Source organism: Echeneis naucrates, chromosome 12 (assembly GCF_900963305.1).
Source record: "Echeneis naucrates chromosome 12, fEcheNa1.1, whole genome shotgun sequence".
NCBI classification, from domain to species: domain Eukaryota; kingdom Metazoa; phylum Chordata; class Actinopteri; order Carangiformes; family Echeneidae; genus Echeneis; species Echeneis naucrates.
In genome coordinates this window covers 752,172-770,277 of record NC_042522.1, presented here as the reverse complement: position 1 = coordinate 770,277, position 18,106 = coordinate 752,172, and the positions used below count along the sequence as shown (strand labels likewise).

Below are 18,106 nucleotides of genomic sequence, written 5' to 3'. Positions count from 1 at the left end.
ACGGAGTCTACGGTTGTGGTCATTTTTTTAGCGCTCATCATGCTTAGGTTGATTAAAAAAAAAAAAAACAAGAGCTACATGGAGAAGAATACACTGAATACATCTGTTGTCTCTTGTGAATTTTTTGTGGTTTTTCTTCTCTGACTTCTCCATATCCTCTCGCTCTCTGGGGCTTGCTCTCTGGCCCTTCCTCAGAAACTCAGCATCTGAAAACCCTTGATCTGAAGGGCTAGATTCATAGCTCCTACCCCTACGTGAAAAAAGGAATTGGGACACCACTACCAACAAAGTTCAGGGGTGGGGCTAAAAAGTAGGGTTAGAGGGTGCATTGGGACTGGGCCAAAGTCTTACCCTTTGTGGAATCTATTTAGCAATGGCAGTGGCCTCTTTCAGGAGGATAATCATCCTTGCTGTACCCTGTAATTAGAATTTAAAGAATCTCCTGCTAACCCAATGGTGTTGCAAGAAAAAGTCTCCGAACCCTGTGGTATTACTTGGATTTCTGCATAAATTGGTTATAAAAGGTGTTCTGATCTTCATCTAAGTCACAACAATAGACAAACACAGTCTGCTTAAATTAATACTGCACAGAAAATTATGTTTTCATGTTTTTGCTGAACACAACATGTAAACATTCACAGTGTAGGGTGGAAAAAGTATGCAAACCCCTAGGCTGATGACTCCAAGGGCGAATCAGAACCAGGAGTCAGCCAACCAGGAGTCCAATCTATGTGATGAGATTGGATATGTTGGTTAAAGCTGCCCTGCCCTATAAAAAACACATGCCAGTTTTGAGTTTGCTGTTCTCAAGAAGTATTGTCTAATGGGAACCATGCCTCACACAAAAGAGCTTTCAGATGACCTACAATCAAGATTGTTGAGTTGTATGAAGCTGGAAAGGATTACAAAAGTATCTCTAAAAACCTTAATGTTCATTTGTCCATGGTAAGACTCTACAAATGGAGAAAGTTCAACACTGTTGCTACTCTCCCTAGGCGTTGTCGTCCTGTAAAGATGACTGCGAGTGTACAGCGCAAAATGCTCATTGAGGTGAAGAAGAATCCTAGAGTGTCAGCTAAAGACTTACAGAAATCTCTGGCACGTTAACATTTTTGTTTACAAATCTACATTAAGTAAAACGTAAGGTGCAGTCCATCAGGGGAGAAGCGTATTTGGAAGCAGTAAAATTATAAAGAGTTTGGTCTAGACCTGCTCTATATGTAAAGTGCCTTGATGTAACTTTGTTATGATTTGGCGCTATACAAATAAATCTGATTTGATTTGATTTGAGTAAAAAATGAAATATCAAAACATCATTCAAAAAGGTAAGGGATATTTTGTTGGGCTATGATTGTTTAATAGCTTAAGTCAATTAAAAAAAAAATAAATAAATAAATCAAAGTGAGGTACAAAGTAAATATTCATTTAATTTAATTTAACGTCATCTCATTTAATGGCCCACTGAGTAGATGAAGACATCATTCAATCTGTACCCATTTTTATTGAAGTAATTCAAAAAGTGACAATGTGTACACGAATGAAATAAAATCTATTAATCTAAAAAAACATAACATTTGAATTCTGCTTAGCCATCAGAAAGAAGGCAGAGGCCTGAAAAACGAGTGGAGCTGCCACCACCACCTCTGACAGAGGCTGAGGAGCTGAGGGCATCCCAGGGTCACCCCACAGAACACAAGTTCCTACATCAGATGTAAATACAAACTTGTGTCTTTTAAAAAATAAAACTTACATATATACACTTCTTGTGTATAAAATCTACACCCCCCCCGCAATAGTTGTGGATGGTGTCATCTGCCTCGTTCAGCCTCCAACTGAAACAATTGAACACCCGGCAGCTGTAAGTATTCCAGACTCAGATCGTGCCTCAAGTGGCTGTTCAAAGTATTCTGAAACAGAATCTTTTCCTGTATCACAGGAGGATGATGATGATGGTGACGATGATGATAAGGAAGAAACGCTGTCTGCTGCCACAGGGAGAGCAACAGAATTTATATAATTTAAAATAATAGAATATATGATGTCTAAATCAGTCACCTGCAATCCTGTTTAATTCCTCTTCCTATCATTGGGAACAGCCGTTTCAGTGCAAGATTTACTTTTCTCACAGCTATACACACAGTTGCCTTTCCAAAGTGCTCTGCATCACTGATGTAAAGAAAATTACCATTTGAAAAAAATGAATTCCTCTTCCCATCATTGGGAAGTGCAAGAGTTAATTTTCTCACAGCTCTACACACTGTTGCCTTTCCAAAGTGCTCTGCATCACTGATGTTTTAAAGCTGTGATGTTAGCGCACGTCCACAGTGTGTGAGGTTGGTGATGTATGTAAGGTTATTGAGATAAATGACAGATGCTCTTCTGGAAACGCCAGGACATCTAATCTCTCGCCACGTAAAGCATTTCAAATTACTTGGCCTTCGATATCAATCGGCTTGGGAATGAATGGGCAATCCATGTCCAACAGCTGTCTTTGTGTGGGAGGAAAAAGGTAGAAACACTGGGTTTCTTAAAGAAAACCTGCCAGTGAGTAGGTTATTCCTGCAACACCTCCTGGTCCCATATAGCATGAATTCTGTATTACAGCTCAACTCCATGAACTTCATGCAACAACATGTTCCTGCCTACACCCACCCCCCCTCCAATGCCTCTCTCTCTCTCTCTCTCTCTCTCTCCCACTCTCAACCCAACCGGTCGAGGCAGATGGCCGCCCCCCCTGAGCCTGGTTCTGCTCGAGGTTTCTGCCTCTTAAAGGAAGTTTTTCCTTGCCACTGTTGCCAAGTGCTTGCTCATCGGGGGATCTGTTGGGTCTCTTTAAATAAATTTATAAAGAGTTTGGTCTAGACCTGGTCTAGACCTGCTCTATATGTAAAGTGCCTTGATGTAACTTTGTTATGATTTGGCGCTATACAAATAAATCTGATTTGATTTGATTTTGATTTGGTTATGTTCACAGAGTCTGTTGCTATGGTGATTTACAATGAAGATGTTAACCCTGAGATGAGGGAAACTCGAAGTTATTGGTTCCAGAAAGAGGGGTATCTGAATCTCAGAGTTTTCACATAACCCACTTCCTGGAATACCCCTCTGATCTACAACTACAGGAAAAGTTTGTTGCTCCAAAGGAGGGTCAACAAGTTATTAAATCCCAAGGTTCTCATACTTTTTTCCACCCTGCTCTGTGAATGTTTACATGTTGGGTTCAATAAAAACATGAAAACATAATTATTTTGTGCGTTATTAGTTTAGTTTGGTCTTAAAATGTATTCTGATCTTCATCTAAGTCACAACAATAGACAATTTATGCAGAAATCCAAGTAATCCCAAAGGGCTCACCTACTTTTTCTTGCAACTGTATCTTCAGAGTTCTGACTGTCCATGCCTCGATAGGTCATGGTTTTTGTAACTAATGGCTAAATGGGGCCTGCAAAAAATTTGTCAAGTGATCCTCACATTATAGCTAATGAGTGTATATAAATGTTTGGCCAGTAGATACAGATTAACTGTTGAACATGACACTAAACTGATCATCCACAACTATGGCAATGACTAATATCCCTAACAGAGTTTCCATATATGTATATATATATTTCATTTTGTTTATTATCATGAAAACTGTTTATTTTTGTTGATGTTAGAATGTCATTGGCCTCCTATAATCAATCTGCTTTGTTATTGTTTTCTATGTTAATGATTTTATTGTCAATGAAAAACCCTTCTGGCGTGCTTTGTTTTCTTTCCAACATTTTGAACATGAGACTTTTTTATGTCAGCATGGAGGATCAATGTGACATTTTTATGCAAGTGTAAAGAATTTTGCATCAGTCCTGCATATCAAACACATGGAAGCATTCATTCCTGTTGTGAAGTGTGTTCAAAATAGACTTATTGAAAGGTTCAGTAGTTTTGGCTTTCTTGAGTGGATTCCACCTGCCACCACTCTTAGATTACCCAGTGGGTTATGTGAGGAGTCTATTCTTTGATTTATTTATTTTTTTTTTTTTCGCTCATGCGCCTTAATCATCCAACCCTTATTATCAAGGACAAGCTCAAGGAATTGTGCTAGATTTTTCCTTTATGTCCTGAATAAAGACTACCATGTCAAGCTGGTATATTGTATTGTAAGTGGGGACAAAACTACTGTAGCTCTGTTGCTCATGTATATGGCAGACTTTAAATTCAACCCATGTCCAGAAATACTTGGATTTGTTATTGTGTTACACAGTTGTTGTGGCCTGTTTCCCTAAGTGGAAGTGGAAGTACAAGGATCTGGTGATGGTCTTCAGTGAATGCAGGAAATGCCTCCTCCTTAACAGCGCCTCCTGAATGTAATCTCCAAAATTCTAAACATTAAAACACCTTTGTGCTGTGAAGCATTTGCAATACATTGCACAAAGTTCTAAGACTCTGAAGTCTGATATCCAGTCATTTTTCCCTTTCAGAAGACTGGTGTTTAAAATGCTATACCCATTGACCAGTTGACCAAAACAGATGCCAGTTCCCCCAACTCCAAACTTCACAACTATTGGCTTACAACAAGGAGTGGAAGAGGAGGAGGAAATGTGAGAGGTGGATAAGAATTGAAGGAAGGATGATGAGGACAAGGAACAAAGAGGAGAACAACTTTATTTGAAATCCCTATTTGACCATGATCTCAATCATAGGTTGACACGTGACCTCACGCTGAGCTGGACAAATGGTCCTGTTGCCTTTGTCATCCAGACATTTAGGTGGAGCACAGGTAAGTAACCAGAATACCAGTTACTTTGCACAATTTGGGATTCCACCAACGATGCATATTGCATTACGTTTGGAGCTGCCATCACACAATAGCACTCTATTTCCATGTCAATTGCGGTCAATACAGCAACTAAGGTATTCTCACATTTTGGACATACAGCACAACACAGCACAGCCTTGTTCCAAGCTGTTTTGTTGACCCAGCAGCCATATATGAACATGACTCTTCTGCAGCATGTGATGACACTGATGTGGGTGTTGCCCATTGCTGCATATGGCATTTTAAATGCTTCTCTTACTCTCTTGCAAGTGAAGCTACAAGTGTGATGTTGATTGGTGAGATATTTCAATATTTTTTATTATCTTTTGTTTAAAGAATGTTTTTGTGTTTTCTCCTTTCCTTTTGTGGTATTTCATATGGCGTTTTTGTATTTGTACATTTGATCATTTGACTGATAATTTGGATCAAAAGGATTTCTTCCAACAGCATCTCTCTGCTCACGTTTCTATAAACTTTATTTATTTATTTTTTTTCATGATTCTCATGTGGAGATATGATGACAAAATTGTCATCAAAATGTCATTACTTTGCAGAGCACCACTCAGATTGTTGTAGGCCATTCTTCCCTCTCAAAGGGCACAGTGTTGCTGTGTGTGGATGTTTGTCAGGCCTGGCTCACTGATGCATCTTGACCTATCTACCATTTTGTACATGTTGCAGCAATATTTTCTGCAACTGTAAATATGAGAAGGAAAGCAAAGTCACACATCATAAATCCATTTGCACAACACACCCTAAGCCATGTGCTTCGGATTCTTTAAGCAGAGCCTGAGAAATACATACATTACACTTCATATGGCATGTCTTTACTGGTGCTGCCCTCACTTCAGCCCAACAGGATACCTCCTTTCAGGCTGCTTTTGTTACTTTTGTAAACAAGGATATCGCTGTTTCATATCAGCATTAATAGGTTGAACAAGGAATTTAAATTTTTACTGAGCCATGGCCTGCAGATCTGCTGGAATTTTCAAAAGATTTCTGAAATTGAAATGTTGCCGACAAATTTGACCAGTTAATTAATCGAGCAATGAATGGTTGAAAAGTCTGGCTTGTTGATGCACACTATGAATGTACATTTATTGTCCAAATTTAATGCCACCTCAATACAATAATTAGGAAATGTGAAACAATAAATAAGCAAAACCATGTTGTGAAACAAAAACAGGAAGAGGTCACCTGAACTTCTTTAGAAACAGAGTATCAACCACAAAAGACAGAAATCCTGGATGAAAAGCAAGATCAAAAATGTAATCCAGAAAGTTTTGGAGTAACTAGAATTTTTTAAAATATATTTTAGGTTCAAATTGACATCATCCTTTCATCTAGCTCTGAGATAGAAAGTGCAAAAAATACACCCTGGCCCTGGTTTATTCATCATAAAAGCAGAAAAAGCAAATATTCTTCCCTAAGTTTAGACTTCAGACATTAAATTGATGCTCTTCAGCAGCACAAAGAGCCTGCAGGTGGTAGCATTTTGGTTACGAGGCATTCCTCACACCTGGATCATCTTTGTTTTTCTTCAAAAATGAATTAAAAATAACTAAAGCACTTCTATATAACTCAGGCACCAAAACTCAATCTGTTTTTACCAATAGGAAACAAAAAAAGCTGAAATTACAGAAGTTTAATACTTTCATTAGACCTCAGTAAAGATGAAATGGACTTGGTTTAAAAAAAAAAAAAAAAAACAATCTTAAAAATTACTTGAATTTCTCAACTCACAGTTTATCCAACTTGGTCATGTCCTTAATGTGGCCTGAATGCTATGAAAATATCTCTCACCATATAAACAGGCATAGTTAATCTTTCTGTACAGGTATTACTCCATACAGCACGGCATGTCTTGTCCGTGTATGTTGGCACTAAGGCAGGTGTGTATGTTAGAAACATAGCTTGCAGCCCTCATTCGTCGATGAATGTCAACCGCCCAGGTCCCTCATTCTTCATCCACCGACGGTATCTCTTCATTCTTGGGTCAGTTGCCATCTTTACCTTCATTTGCTCCTCCTGCTCCTTTTTGTACGTCTGGAACACACCCATGAGATTGAGGGGACAATTTTAAAGTTATACCTACAATCATTTGGTTTCGGTTGGCTGAAGGGGGTTGGCTAACATATCAGGGTGGCAGGGAGATGGTTTCAAATAATCTATGTATCTCATAGTGCTGTAAATTGTTAAATCTGGCCTTTTCAATAAACTTGCAACCTTGCATTTTTAGTGCCAAAAATCAATAAATGATAGATCGAGATACTTTATTAATCCCAAAGGAATTTTAAGACATCCAATAGCTTACACAGAAACATACATTGCACCAAATTATAACAGACACACAATACATATCAATCATATAACAATAGACAGACAACCAACAATCACACACCTATGACAGCTACACTACCCACATGTCATCCACATAAAAATGATAAAGCAACAGTGAAATATAGTAGAAAAAAAGAATAAGAATTTAGGACAATGGTTGGGGGAGAGATGCAAAGGGCTAACGTAGCCTGTAAGTATAGTCCTAACAGTCTGTAGCAGACATCACATTGTGATGAAGGAATGGGGGTAGAGAGCTAGACTCGTTCTGTTGAGTCTATTTCAAACCTCCTCTTCTGTGTAGTGTTAAAAAAAATTGGATGGCCCTGGGAAGAAAGGGCATCCTCATTCTGTCTGTAGAGCATTACAGAGACAGAAATCTGCCACTGAACATGCTCCTCTATATTAAGAATATGTTGTTTAGTGGATGCCAGTCATTGTTATAGATAGATCGATAGATGTACTTTATTGATCTCAAACTGGGAAATTCTCATGTCACAGCAGCAGCAGACACAATGTCCATCAGGATAATAACAATAAAAAAAATGTGAAAAATATATACAATAAAAACTATAAACAGACAATTATACAAACTATAAAAATATAATGAAACAATTACATAGGGTGTTATAGTTACAGTTTGTTTTGTTTTTATGATATATGACTTTTCTCTGTCAGACAGATGAGAACTATTGTACAGTGTCATGGTGTGTGGCAAGAATGATTTCCTGTATCTGTCCCTTTGACAGTGGAGCTGTAACAGTTGGTTTGAGAAGGAGCTCCACTGTCTGTCCAGTCTGTGGAGGAGAGGGTGATCAGGATTACCCCTGATGGATAACAGTTTGTTCAGTTTGTTCCTCCTCTCCACCACACTTTCAACTATGTAACGTTTGCAGCCAATAACGGCGCCAGCCTTCCTGATGAGTTCATTCAGTCTGTTGCTGTCACTGGCTCCAATGTTGCTCCCCCAACACACCAAAGCAAAGAAAAGTACACTGGCCACCACAGACTGGTACTAGTTGACAGACATGTCCAACATCTTGCTGCACACGTCGAAGGATCTCGGCTTCCTGAGGAGTCTCCCCATCCCCTTCTTGTAGACAATTTCGGTGTTGGATTTCCAATCCAGTCTGTGGTTGGTACTTGTAGTCCTCCACCTCCTCCATATCCTCTCCCAGAATGCACAGCAGCATTGAAGTAATTCTCTTCTTCCCAAAGTCGATCACCAGACAGAACCCTGCCCAGATGGGCAAATTGAGGCCTGACTGTCAGGTAGTCAGTAATCCAGGAGGCAACAGAGGTGTCGACACCCCTCACCCGCAGCTTCTCGCCCAGCAGCAGTGGCTGGTGTTAAAGGCACTGGAGAAATCAAAGACAGTGATTCTCACAGTGTTGCCTCCACTATCCAGGTGCTTATGAGCCGGTTGCAGTAAGTACATGAAAGCTTCATCAACACCCAGATGGGGCAGGTAAGCAAACTGTAGAGGGTAAGGCAGAACCTTCACCTGCAGCCCAATGTGGGCCAAGACCAGCCTCTCCAGCACTTTCATCAGATGAGATGTTAGGGCAACTGGTTGGTAGTCTTTGAGGTCTGATGGAGTCGACTTCTTTGGGACAGGAACCAGGCAGGACATCTTCCACAACAGCGGGACTGATGACACTGGCCCTGACAGACTGGTAGAACATGGCAGGGAGCTTGCTGCAGCTATTGAAGGACATCAGTTTTATCAGGAGGTAAAAGCCAGCTCTGCCCTTTCCTGTAGAGGGCATCCGTGTTTGTGGGGGAGGTTGGACTTCCTGAAGTCCACCACCATCTCCTTGGTCTTAATGGTGTTCGGCTGGAGATGGTTGAGCTTTCACCTTTCCACAAAGTTGTCCACCATACATCCACAATTGCTGTGAAATATACGAACTTCTGCAGATGGCTTATCTCTGAGTTGTGGCAGAAAACAGATGTGTACAGGGTGAATAGGACCGGTGAAAGCACAGACCCCTAAGGTGCTCCACTGCTGCAAACCACAGTCTCAGAGAGGAAGGTTTTCAGCCTAACGGACTGTGGTCTCAAGTCAGGTAGTCCATAATCCAGGATGCAAGGTGGGCATCAACCCCCATTTGCATGAGCTTATCTCCCAGTATGAGGGGTTGGATGGTGTTAAAGGCACTGGGAAAATCAAAGAACATCACTCTTATAGCACCTCTTCATGTCCAGATGAGAGTAAACTCTGTGCAAGAGGTAGATGATGGTGTCTTCAATGCCCACCTTCTCCTGGTAGGCAAACTGGAGCGGGTCAAGTGCATGGTGGACTTGAAGCTCTGATGAAGTGGAGCAGTAGTCGCTCCATGGCCTTCATCACATATGATGTTAGAGTGACAGGCCTGAAGTCATTCAGCTAACAAGGATGAGGCTTCTTAGGGCCAGGGACGAGGCATGGAGTTTCCCACAGTGCTAGGACCCTCCCTTGTTGGAGGTTCATATTTTAAGATGCGCTGAAGAGGCTCTCCCAGTTCCCCAGCACAGGACTTGAGTAGTTTGGGACACACACTGTCTGGGGCAGCTCCTTTCATGGGGCGTAGTCTCAGCTCACCTCTCACTTAATCCTCTGTGATGATGGGCGGGGAGTTGAGATGTCCTCACTCTGCACCTGGGGGAGGGGTGCATCTGTCGATGGCCGCTAGTGAGAGTGTGAGTGGGGACACACTAAGCATGTTTACATGCACAGTTAAGTCGAGCTATGGTTATAGTGAGATAAAGCCATCTAATCAGACTTCTGTTCTTGTCCCAGTATATATGCACTGGAGTGAAATCTATTTATTTGTTGAAATCATGTCGCCTCCTCTACGATAGGTGGGTATATGCACTCTTTTGGCTTGTGGGTAAAGGGCCACTACCGATTGACCTATAACGTCACAGACCACAACAGAGGTTGAAAGAAAGTTAGCCTCTGTATCCGTCCAAAAATGAGCTTTGCCATGGTCAACGTGTAGCAGTTTGACTGCTCCTTTTGCCTGACCTCCTAAGTTTGCGTTTACATTTTAAATGCTGTTTGACTTCTGGGTCACAGCTTAGCGCAAACTTTAGCATATGTGCAGATCTCCTCCTCCAGTTCCAGTCTGACTGTCTGTCTACATGCAGCAGTAGTTCGACTTTAAATTGCATTATGTGTTAGTCCAACAATTTTCAACTCGATTTCAGTTGAACTAACATGTTTACATGTACTTTAAAAGTCCATTTTTGGTCGGACTAAAGCAATAATTTGTTTTGTAAGTTCCTGCCGCTTGTGATTTTCATGCCGTCCCACACCTCCTTTATGTCTTTCCACTGCAATTTCTGCTGTACCTTCCTTCTATATTCTTCTTTTGCCTCCAAGAGTCTGGCCTTGAGTTCCCAATGTACATTCTTAAACTTAAACCTTCTTCCTCCTGTTGAGGAGGTCCTTGACACCTCTGGTAATACAAGACTTGTTGTTTGGCGTATAGTTCTTGTGGGAACATACATACATTAGATAAATTGTCCTGTTATTCCTTGTGGGGCAGTCAAGAATTTGATGGAAGGTAGCCAGGATTGAGTCCAGTGAAATGTGGTTAAAGTTTCCAGAGGTCGCAATGAAGGCTTCAGGATGTTGAGTCTGAAACCTCACGGTAATGGTGTGGATGACGTCACACACAGTTTCAGCCAGAGCACAGGGAGAGTTGTAAACAATGACAACAATGGTGTGAGAACCCCCGGGGCATATAGAATGCATGGAGACTGACTGCCACCAGTTTGATATCCAGGCAGTAAATAGTCTCCTTCTACTTTGTTTGGTTTTTTGCAATGATGCATATAAAGACTGACTTCAGGAAAAATCTTTCATCTACTTTATAAGGCTGCCCTATCCAACAGAGGAGCTACTCTAGCACCTGGAAAAAAATATGCTGATTTGGATAGAAATGTGCCAGAACACAAAGTATCAGTGTTTTGTTTGTGGGATTGTGTAGCTGCAGACTGGTTAGGGTAAATTTCATAGAGAAATGAGTTGACAACGGTAACACAGAGAGACAGACTGGTTGGCCAGGAATTGATCCCCGAGGAAGATAATGAGTCGAAACCTTAGAACAGAACCAGGCGTAGGCTTCATGTGATGAAGACAAACATCAAGCTATTGAATGAGTTTCAAGTTTCATTAAATTTAGCTAAACAACATTTCATTCCTTTCATCTCTTGAAATAGCTTTTTTTACTTATACTTTAATTTCAGAAACACTGATACATTAGGAAAAAAAACGAGATGGAAACATTTCTCTAGTAGTACAGGGGGTGTTTGTTGCAGAAACAAGGGCAGGAGCTGTGTTAGCTTTTTGTTTGTGGGGTAAAGATTATAAGGAAGCAGGCTTACAGAGTTTACAGAGGATGACTCACATCTGACCTCAGGGCAACCTTTTGGGATGAAGAATAAAGTCACACAAGAGCTGAAAGTGAGTAAGAATGACAAAGTCAAACCTCATAGTTTTCTTTGATCCAGAGGTGTTTCTCCAGGAAGGACTGTCTGGTGTTTTCATCCAAACTGTCAAACTGAGGTTGAGACATCTTCATGTATCTCCTGAGAGTTGAAACACAGTAAGAGTCTGACACTGCCAAGATGATCACAAAACAAACAAATAAAAAAAGGTGCCTAGATGAATCGCATTTATCATTGTGAGAGGTCACAAGAACCCATTGTTCTGTACCAGGAAGATGCCAAAATTCTAATGGCACAGTTTTTCCAAAGTGCCATGGATACTGAATAGATGTTTTTGGTACTGATTTCCTAAAGACTAATGGGGAGTATAATATCAAAATTTTTGGGAAAATTGGCACAAGTTACAATCAAAATGTAGTATGCACAAATACTACAGGTACATTAATCCTGTTGAGTCCACAGAAGTGTATACATTCCCAAACATCACATTGTCTTTAATTCAACTGCTCCACAATGGTTTGAGCTAGAGACCTGCTGTTTCTTTGGAGAATCAGCTTTTTCGAACAAATTAGTGAACAAAATTGGTAAGATTTGGATCAGTCTGATCCTTTGATTGGAGGATTGTTGATTTTCTATTTGTTTCTTCACAGATTTTCATTGGCCATCTTTGTTAATGATGTCTGGAATCACACTTCTACTTTGGACACTTCAAAGGGTGATTTCACCCATTAGTGTCTCATTGAAAAGGTCTAGCTGCCACTTGTTTATATACCCAAAGCAAGCCTGAGTTTGTGGATAGAATTAAGAATGAGAATAAGTCATTCTCGGTGTGCCACCTTTTGTGTTGAAGTTGTTGGGTCTGTTTTTTTAATCTACAGAGTAAGGAAAATCCATATCTGCTTTCTGTTTTTATTTTAAGAGCCATTATTCTCTAATCCCAGTGAACAGAAGTCTTTGAGTGATATATATAATTGACAGAGTTTGTGCTAACTGTGCATATGTGGAGACTTGGTGAACAAAAAAAAACAGAAAAAAAAAATTAGAATGAAAAGCAAGGCTGTGAAAAAGCAGATATGTGGGTCTAAAAGAGTTATATGAGAGGAAACACTTGAACTTAAATAAAGCAATAAAAGTGTGACATCCAAATCTATACATAAGCATAATGAGAGCGAAAGTTTCAGTTCTTAACTCTGTTAATGTCCTGAAATGTTACTGTTGGTATATCTGAAGTACAACAGTTATCATCCATCTTATTAGTCATTTAGTCAAGTCACTGTGTGTATGTGTGTGTGTGTTAAGGCACTCTGTATAAAGCAGCTTCTGTTTCCTGCTTTTTGCTGTGGGACCAAATTTGGTATCAAGAATCATGGAATTTCATTGGTACTGGTACCAACAACCACAACTAGAGAAAATAAAGTTAACATTTGCATAAAAACTGGCCTGATGATGTAGAGCTTCTCCTCATCGCCATACTCCTCTCTGCATATGGTGAAGCGATAAATCCAGGAAACATACCAGGCCACGTAGTTGGTCAGGTAATAGGGGAAGAGCACAATCTGACATAGGAGGATGTCTGACAGGTTGGGCTTTTGATAGCCTCCTTTAATATCAATCTTGTTTTTGATGATATCACGGATCACCTCCTCTTCCTGCTCCCGAATCTCCTCTTTGGAACGGCGGTTTTTCCCCTTCTCCTTCGTGCGGTTAAGGAGGCCCTGCTGTTTGGCGATCTCTGTGGCCTGGATTCGGTATTTGGGAACAGTCACCAGGTAGTTGATTGCCTCATTATAGCTGCTGTGCCAGCTGTAGTACTGGAAGAGAGAGGAATGGTTCTTAGCAGTCTGTGTCATCAATATGAATATAAAATGCTATAGAGAGCTCTGTGAAATGGAAGCAAGCAACATTAGCTTCAACATCAGAGCTACATATGATATGCTCCCATCACTAAAAAAAAACCTCCATCCCTGTTTGGTGTGGGCCCAACCTGCACTGTCTGCTCAAGTCCAGAAACGCTCCAACACATCTTGATTGCTTATATGATCAGCCTCACACAAGGTTGCTACATGTGGAGGCACAAGTCCTCAAGTACCTTGCAGCAACTCTTGAGATCAAGAGGAGTATGACCAACTCCTTGCCCCTGAGAGCAAACAATACCATCAAGGCACCAACATCCGTCAGAGAGGGACAGGAAAACTCCAAAACTCCTACGAAACCAGAAATTGGACAGCTAGACATGGCCTGTGACTGCAAGTTGTTAGTGGACATGCTTGCGATTACTCTTTCCACCCTGAAGCAAGACATTATATGATATGATGGTCCCCCATCAGTTCAAAAGCGAGGGGGACAAATTGTTCAGACGTAAGCCGGCTTTTTATTGAGTCATTTATCACCCTGTTGTGTTCAGCTGTGCCTGTTATCACAGCTAAAGAATGAGATAACCATAAAAAAAAAAAAAAAAAAAAAAAAAAAAAAAAAAACACACACACACACAATGTACAAGGGACTGGCTTTAGTTTTTTAAATTACAGTAAATATATTATATACATAAAAAAAAAAAACATTTGAACTGCCAAGCTCTGGTTGAGTTGAGATGGAATGACTTAAGCTGCACAGAGAATGTGCAAAATACATCCTCAAAATAAACTTGCCTCTCAAGTACTATTTAAATGTACTCAAGCATGTGTAAGTGCACAATCTTCAGTGCCTTTCACTATAATAACCGATATATTCAATATAATAGAAGGAGAAAGAAACAGACCCAGTCACCAGGAGGCCTTGTGTATGTACTAGAATGTACACTAATCTAGCCTAAGGGAAGCACCAAAATGTGTTTCTGTGATGGACTGCAAAGAAATCTATTTCAGGTTTAAGTTGTCCAGTTTATCTTTGTGAATATGACACACAGCAACACTGTTGAGCCGGAACTGTGTCATTTTGCTTTGGAGTTAGGATTTTAACCTCCAAAGACCAGTGAAGCATCTTTCAGCTTTAGCGGAAGCATTATCTCTCTTTCCTGCCTGGTCTTTTTCGGCAGCATAATGCAAAATTCCATCAAAATGCCATCCAAAAAAAAAAAAACGTTCAGGGATAGTTTGAAGAGCACAACGACGAATTTAAGGTGTTGACTTGGCCTCCAAATTTCCCAAATCTCAATCATGTGGAGAATTTGTGGGGTATGCTGGATAAACAAGCCTTAAAGGATCTTTTGCTCAGATCTCGGTACCAGATAGCACAGCACATCTTCAGGAGTCAAATGAAGCCCATGCCTCGATGGGTCAGGGCTGTTTTGCAGATGCAACAACAGCCAGGACTGAACAGAGCCTGTGTGTCCTGTAAAAATAAACTGCAAGACATTTCCTTAAAGAAGATGGCTGATATTTTGTATTTATCTATTATTAACAAATCCCATTAATTTGATGTTTCATCTATGATCCAGAAAAACAAGTCGGACATATGGAGGATGCATTTCTTTGCTGGAGATGCTCCTATCCACTTTTTTCAGTTCTGAGTTGATTCTGATACCTGAATTTGGATTTCTGCCAATACCAATGCCACAAAAATAAAAAGTCTCAAATTTTATTTTTACCAGTTATTATTGTTGTTTTTGCTGGTATAATGATTCAATTGGAGTTTATTCCAAAGCACTTAATTTGAACTGTAACTTTGAATATAAAACAGTGTAGGAGTGCAAATTGCAATGACAACTCTTAATGATTTGAAAAACATGTACACATCAGGTGCAAAGCAATGCATTATCAAAAACTATAAGTAAATTTCTATACAAGACGACTAATGGTGAAGCACTTCACCTGTACGCCTAACTCATAGAATTCTGGAAATAAAACAAAAAAAAATTAAATATGGGGACTATTCAGTGTCTCTGTGGAATTATTAGGGCTGTACTTGACTTATAATTCTGTAAGTCGATTCTGATTTGGCTGTTCAATATGAAGATTCACCTATTAGTCATTTTTTCCACATGGACTTTCTGGAAAGTCTGTTGTTCAGCTCTTATTTTGAAGTGACTGCCCAGATTTCACTCTGTCTTTTGAGCAATGCTTGCTCACTGATGGATCAGAGATCTGATTAATTTGCGGCATTTTTGCTGTGGACTTAGAATTACATTGCAACATTTTTATAATCCATAAAACAATAGACTACGTAATCTGGATCAGTGCAATTTGGTATACATATTGGCAACATCATTCCAATGTCCAATGAAAGAATGTCAGTATTAGAACCCCATACTAAAATTGGATTGGATTTGTCCTAACTCTAGTTATTGCAACCAAAATGTCCTGAAGCCGTTACAAGCTGCAATCATACCTGGAAAATGGAAATAGCACAGATGGTGACCAGGATGACAATCCTGACGTCCACTTTGGGGGTGAGCTGTCGACGGTAGTACGCGTAGTAATGCTGATAGTACTCCTCAGGGTGGTCCAACATGTAGTCATAGTCCCGCCGAGTATCCTCATCCTGCACACAGATAAAGCCTTATTTCTGTTTTTACCAAAGTTGCTAAAGAAGCAGGAGGCGTTGGCACCATATAGGCAAATTAGATCTAAAAAGGTAATAAATACAGGCCCTAACACAAATGTAACTGATGCACATTTTCCATGCACTTCATATTTTATAAAAACATGTATTAGGTTTGTCAAGTTATTTTTCATTTCTTGTCTTTTCAGTGAATACCACTTTCTTCATCTCTCTCAAACTGCCCTCACTTGTCAGGCGTGAATACTTCTGAGCAATTCCTCTGGCCATGTGGATCCAAATAAAATAATTACAATAAAATAATTAAATATGATTCAATAGTGCATTTTGTAATATGTTATATATACAAAGCAGAAAAATGATCTCACAGAGAGGAGAAATTGGTCTCAGTTTATTGTTGTGACAGAATTAAGAGAGAGAGGTATTATAATAGAATATTTAGAGCATTAGAGGCGTTGGAGCTGATTTTTGAGGGAGAAAGGAAAATTAAATATCTTTCAGTGTTGATATTTCTTTGGTTATTATGCTTTAAAGTTTTTATCTATTAAATATGGAAAAATTCAATATCACTCTTTTGCTTTACCAATTCGAATTCATTGATGGGGTTACACAGGTGACATTAAGTCATGAACACTGCAGTAAAGAGGATTAATGCTGCTACTGCGTACGCAGAAACATTGCAGGATGTGATCATACAAAGTACCTACCTTGGCACCGCACTGATGTATGAAAGAAAAATAAGCTAACTGCTCTCGAATATATTGCAGGAAAACTTGAGGGTTGGTAGGAATATAACGAAGATCACGATGACACATTTTAGTGCTGGAAGAAGTACTCGGGAAACTTTAAAGAGTCTCTGACAGAGACAAACCTTTAATGTCTCGTACGCGGTTACGATGAGCAGGAATCTTTTTTGAGCTGAATCCGTTGTCTCTCTCTCCAACCCCGGTTCTCCTGGCCTGAAATGGTCGGGATGGTACCGGCGAGCCAGCTGCCGGTACGCCCGAGCGATCTCCACTTTGGAGGCCTCCCTGCTGACACCGAGCACATCGTAACAGACCTCTGTGCCACAGTACAGGCCCTCCACCAGCGCCGTGACCGTTGGCATGGAGGCTACGGAGACCAGAAGCACTGCGAGCCGCCACCAGGGCTTCATCGCCCTCGAACGCCCTGCAAACCGGCCACAGCCACGGCTCCACTCCGGACAAAGAACCATCTCTTCCGTCCAGGACGCTGCTGCCAGGACGCTGCTGCCAGCTCGCGGCTCAGCCTCCGCTGTCGCAGGCCGCATGCATCATCACTCTGCGCCGGGACAGAACGATGATGCAGGCTCATCTGGGACACAGCTCTACTTCCCCTTTAAATTGGCAAATCGTTCCGTTGAATTACTGCTCCCTGCTGGCTTTACCCATTCATTACAATAAGTCATTCACCCTCGCCTCTCCACTCTTCTTCAAATTTCGGACATTAAATATTTCACACAACCAGTTATCAATTATTGTTTTGTTTCGTTTGTTTCGTTTCCTTCAAAGTTTCAAGTCCATTCAAAATCAATGCCATTGTTGTGATTTCTCTAAATCTTCCTTACCATGTATATTCTTTTGTAAGTTAGCTGTTAGTGGCCCCTACATTCCATCAGTAAAACACATAAATATTTTAATTCTTATCATTTAAAAAATCGAAAAAGGAAAAATAATATTTATATTTGCATGTTGAGAAAATCGGCATTGAAAGTAGCTGTTATTCTATTTCAAATAATTTTCTAACAAGATCCCGTTCTTTAAAAGCCATATAAAAAAAATAGCCACACATTTAAACACACACATATATATATATAATATAATAATAATAATATAATATAATGTAATAATAGTGTGTTTTATATATATACATATAATAAATATATATAAAACACATTTTCAACACCTTAGGAATTAATTAACATTTGAAGCCTCTAAAACATATTTCTGTCAGACTGTTTTCGTCGTCTTGTTCCTGCTTTATTTTGAAAATCTTGTGTTCCATGTTGTTATTTG

General features: G+C 40.0%; 1 protein-coding gene across 2 annotated transcripts; it reads right to left on the bottom strand.

Moving 5' to 3' along the window:
* Positions 1-6,333: 6,333 nt before the first annotated feature.
* dnajc25 (DnaJ (Hsp40) homolog, subfamily C, member 25) lies at positions 6,334-17,364 on the bottom strand. 2 transcript variants are annotated; one of them, XM_029516243.1, is made up of 5 exons: positions 16,942-17,364; positions 15,900-16,052; positions 13,014-13,384; positions 11,615-11,714; positions 6,334-6,844 (listed from the first exon to the last, which is right to left on the bottom strand). In XM_029516243.1, exons 1-5 carry the CDS (start codon positions 17,359-17,361, stop codon positions 6,722-6,724), a joined length of 1,167 nt encoding a protein of 388 aa, XP_029372103.1. In that variant the 5' UTR covers positions 17,362-17,364; the 3' UTR covers positions 6,334-6,721. The 2 variants fall into 2 exon arrangements, with proteins under 2 accessions (XP_029372103.1, XP_029372104.1); XM_029516244.1 differs by lacking the exon at positions 6,334-6,844 and adding an exon at positions 6,865-9,807.
* Between the last annotated feature and the right edge of the window lie 742 nt (positions 17,365-18,106).

What these genes read in the sequence shown, in the direction of transcription:
- dnajc25 (XM_029516243.1), bottom strand. Translation starts at nt 17,361, where the DNA reads ATGCGGCCTGCGACAGCGGAGGCTGAGCCGCGAGCTGGCAGCAGCGTC. An exon ending in GAGAAGCTCTACATCATCAG is followed by an intron (nt 11,715 to 13,013) that starts GCCAGTTTTTAT and finishes TTCAACTCTCAG; the next exon opens with GAGATACATGAAGATGTCTC. An exon ending in GGATCAAAGAAAACTATGAG is followed by an intron (nt 6,845 to 11,614) that starts GTTTGACTTTGT and finishes GGTGTGTTCCAG; the next exon opens with ACGTACAAAAAGGAGCAGGA.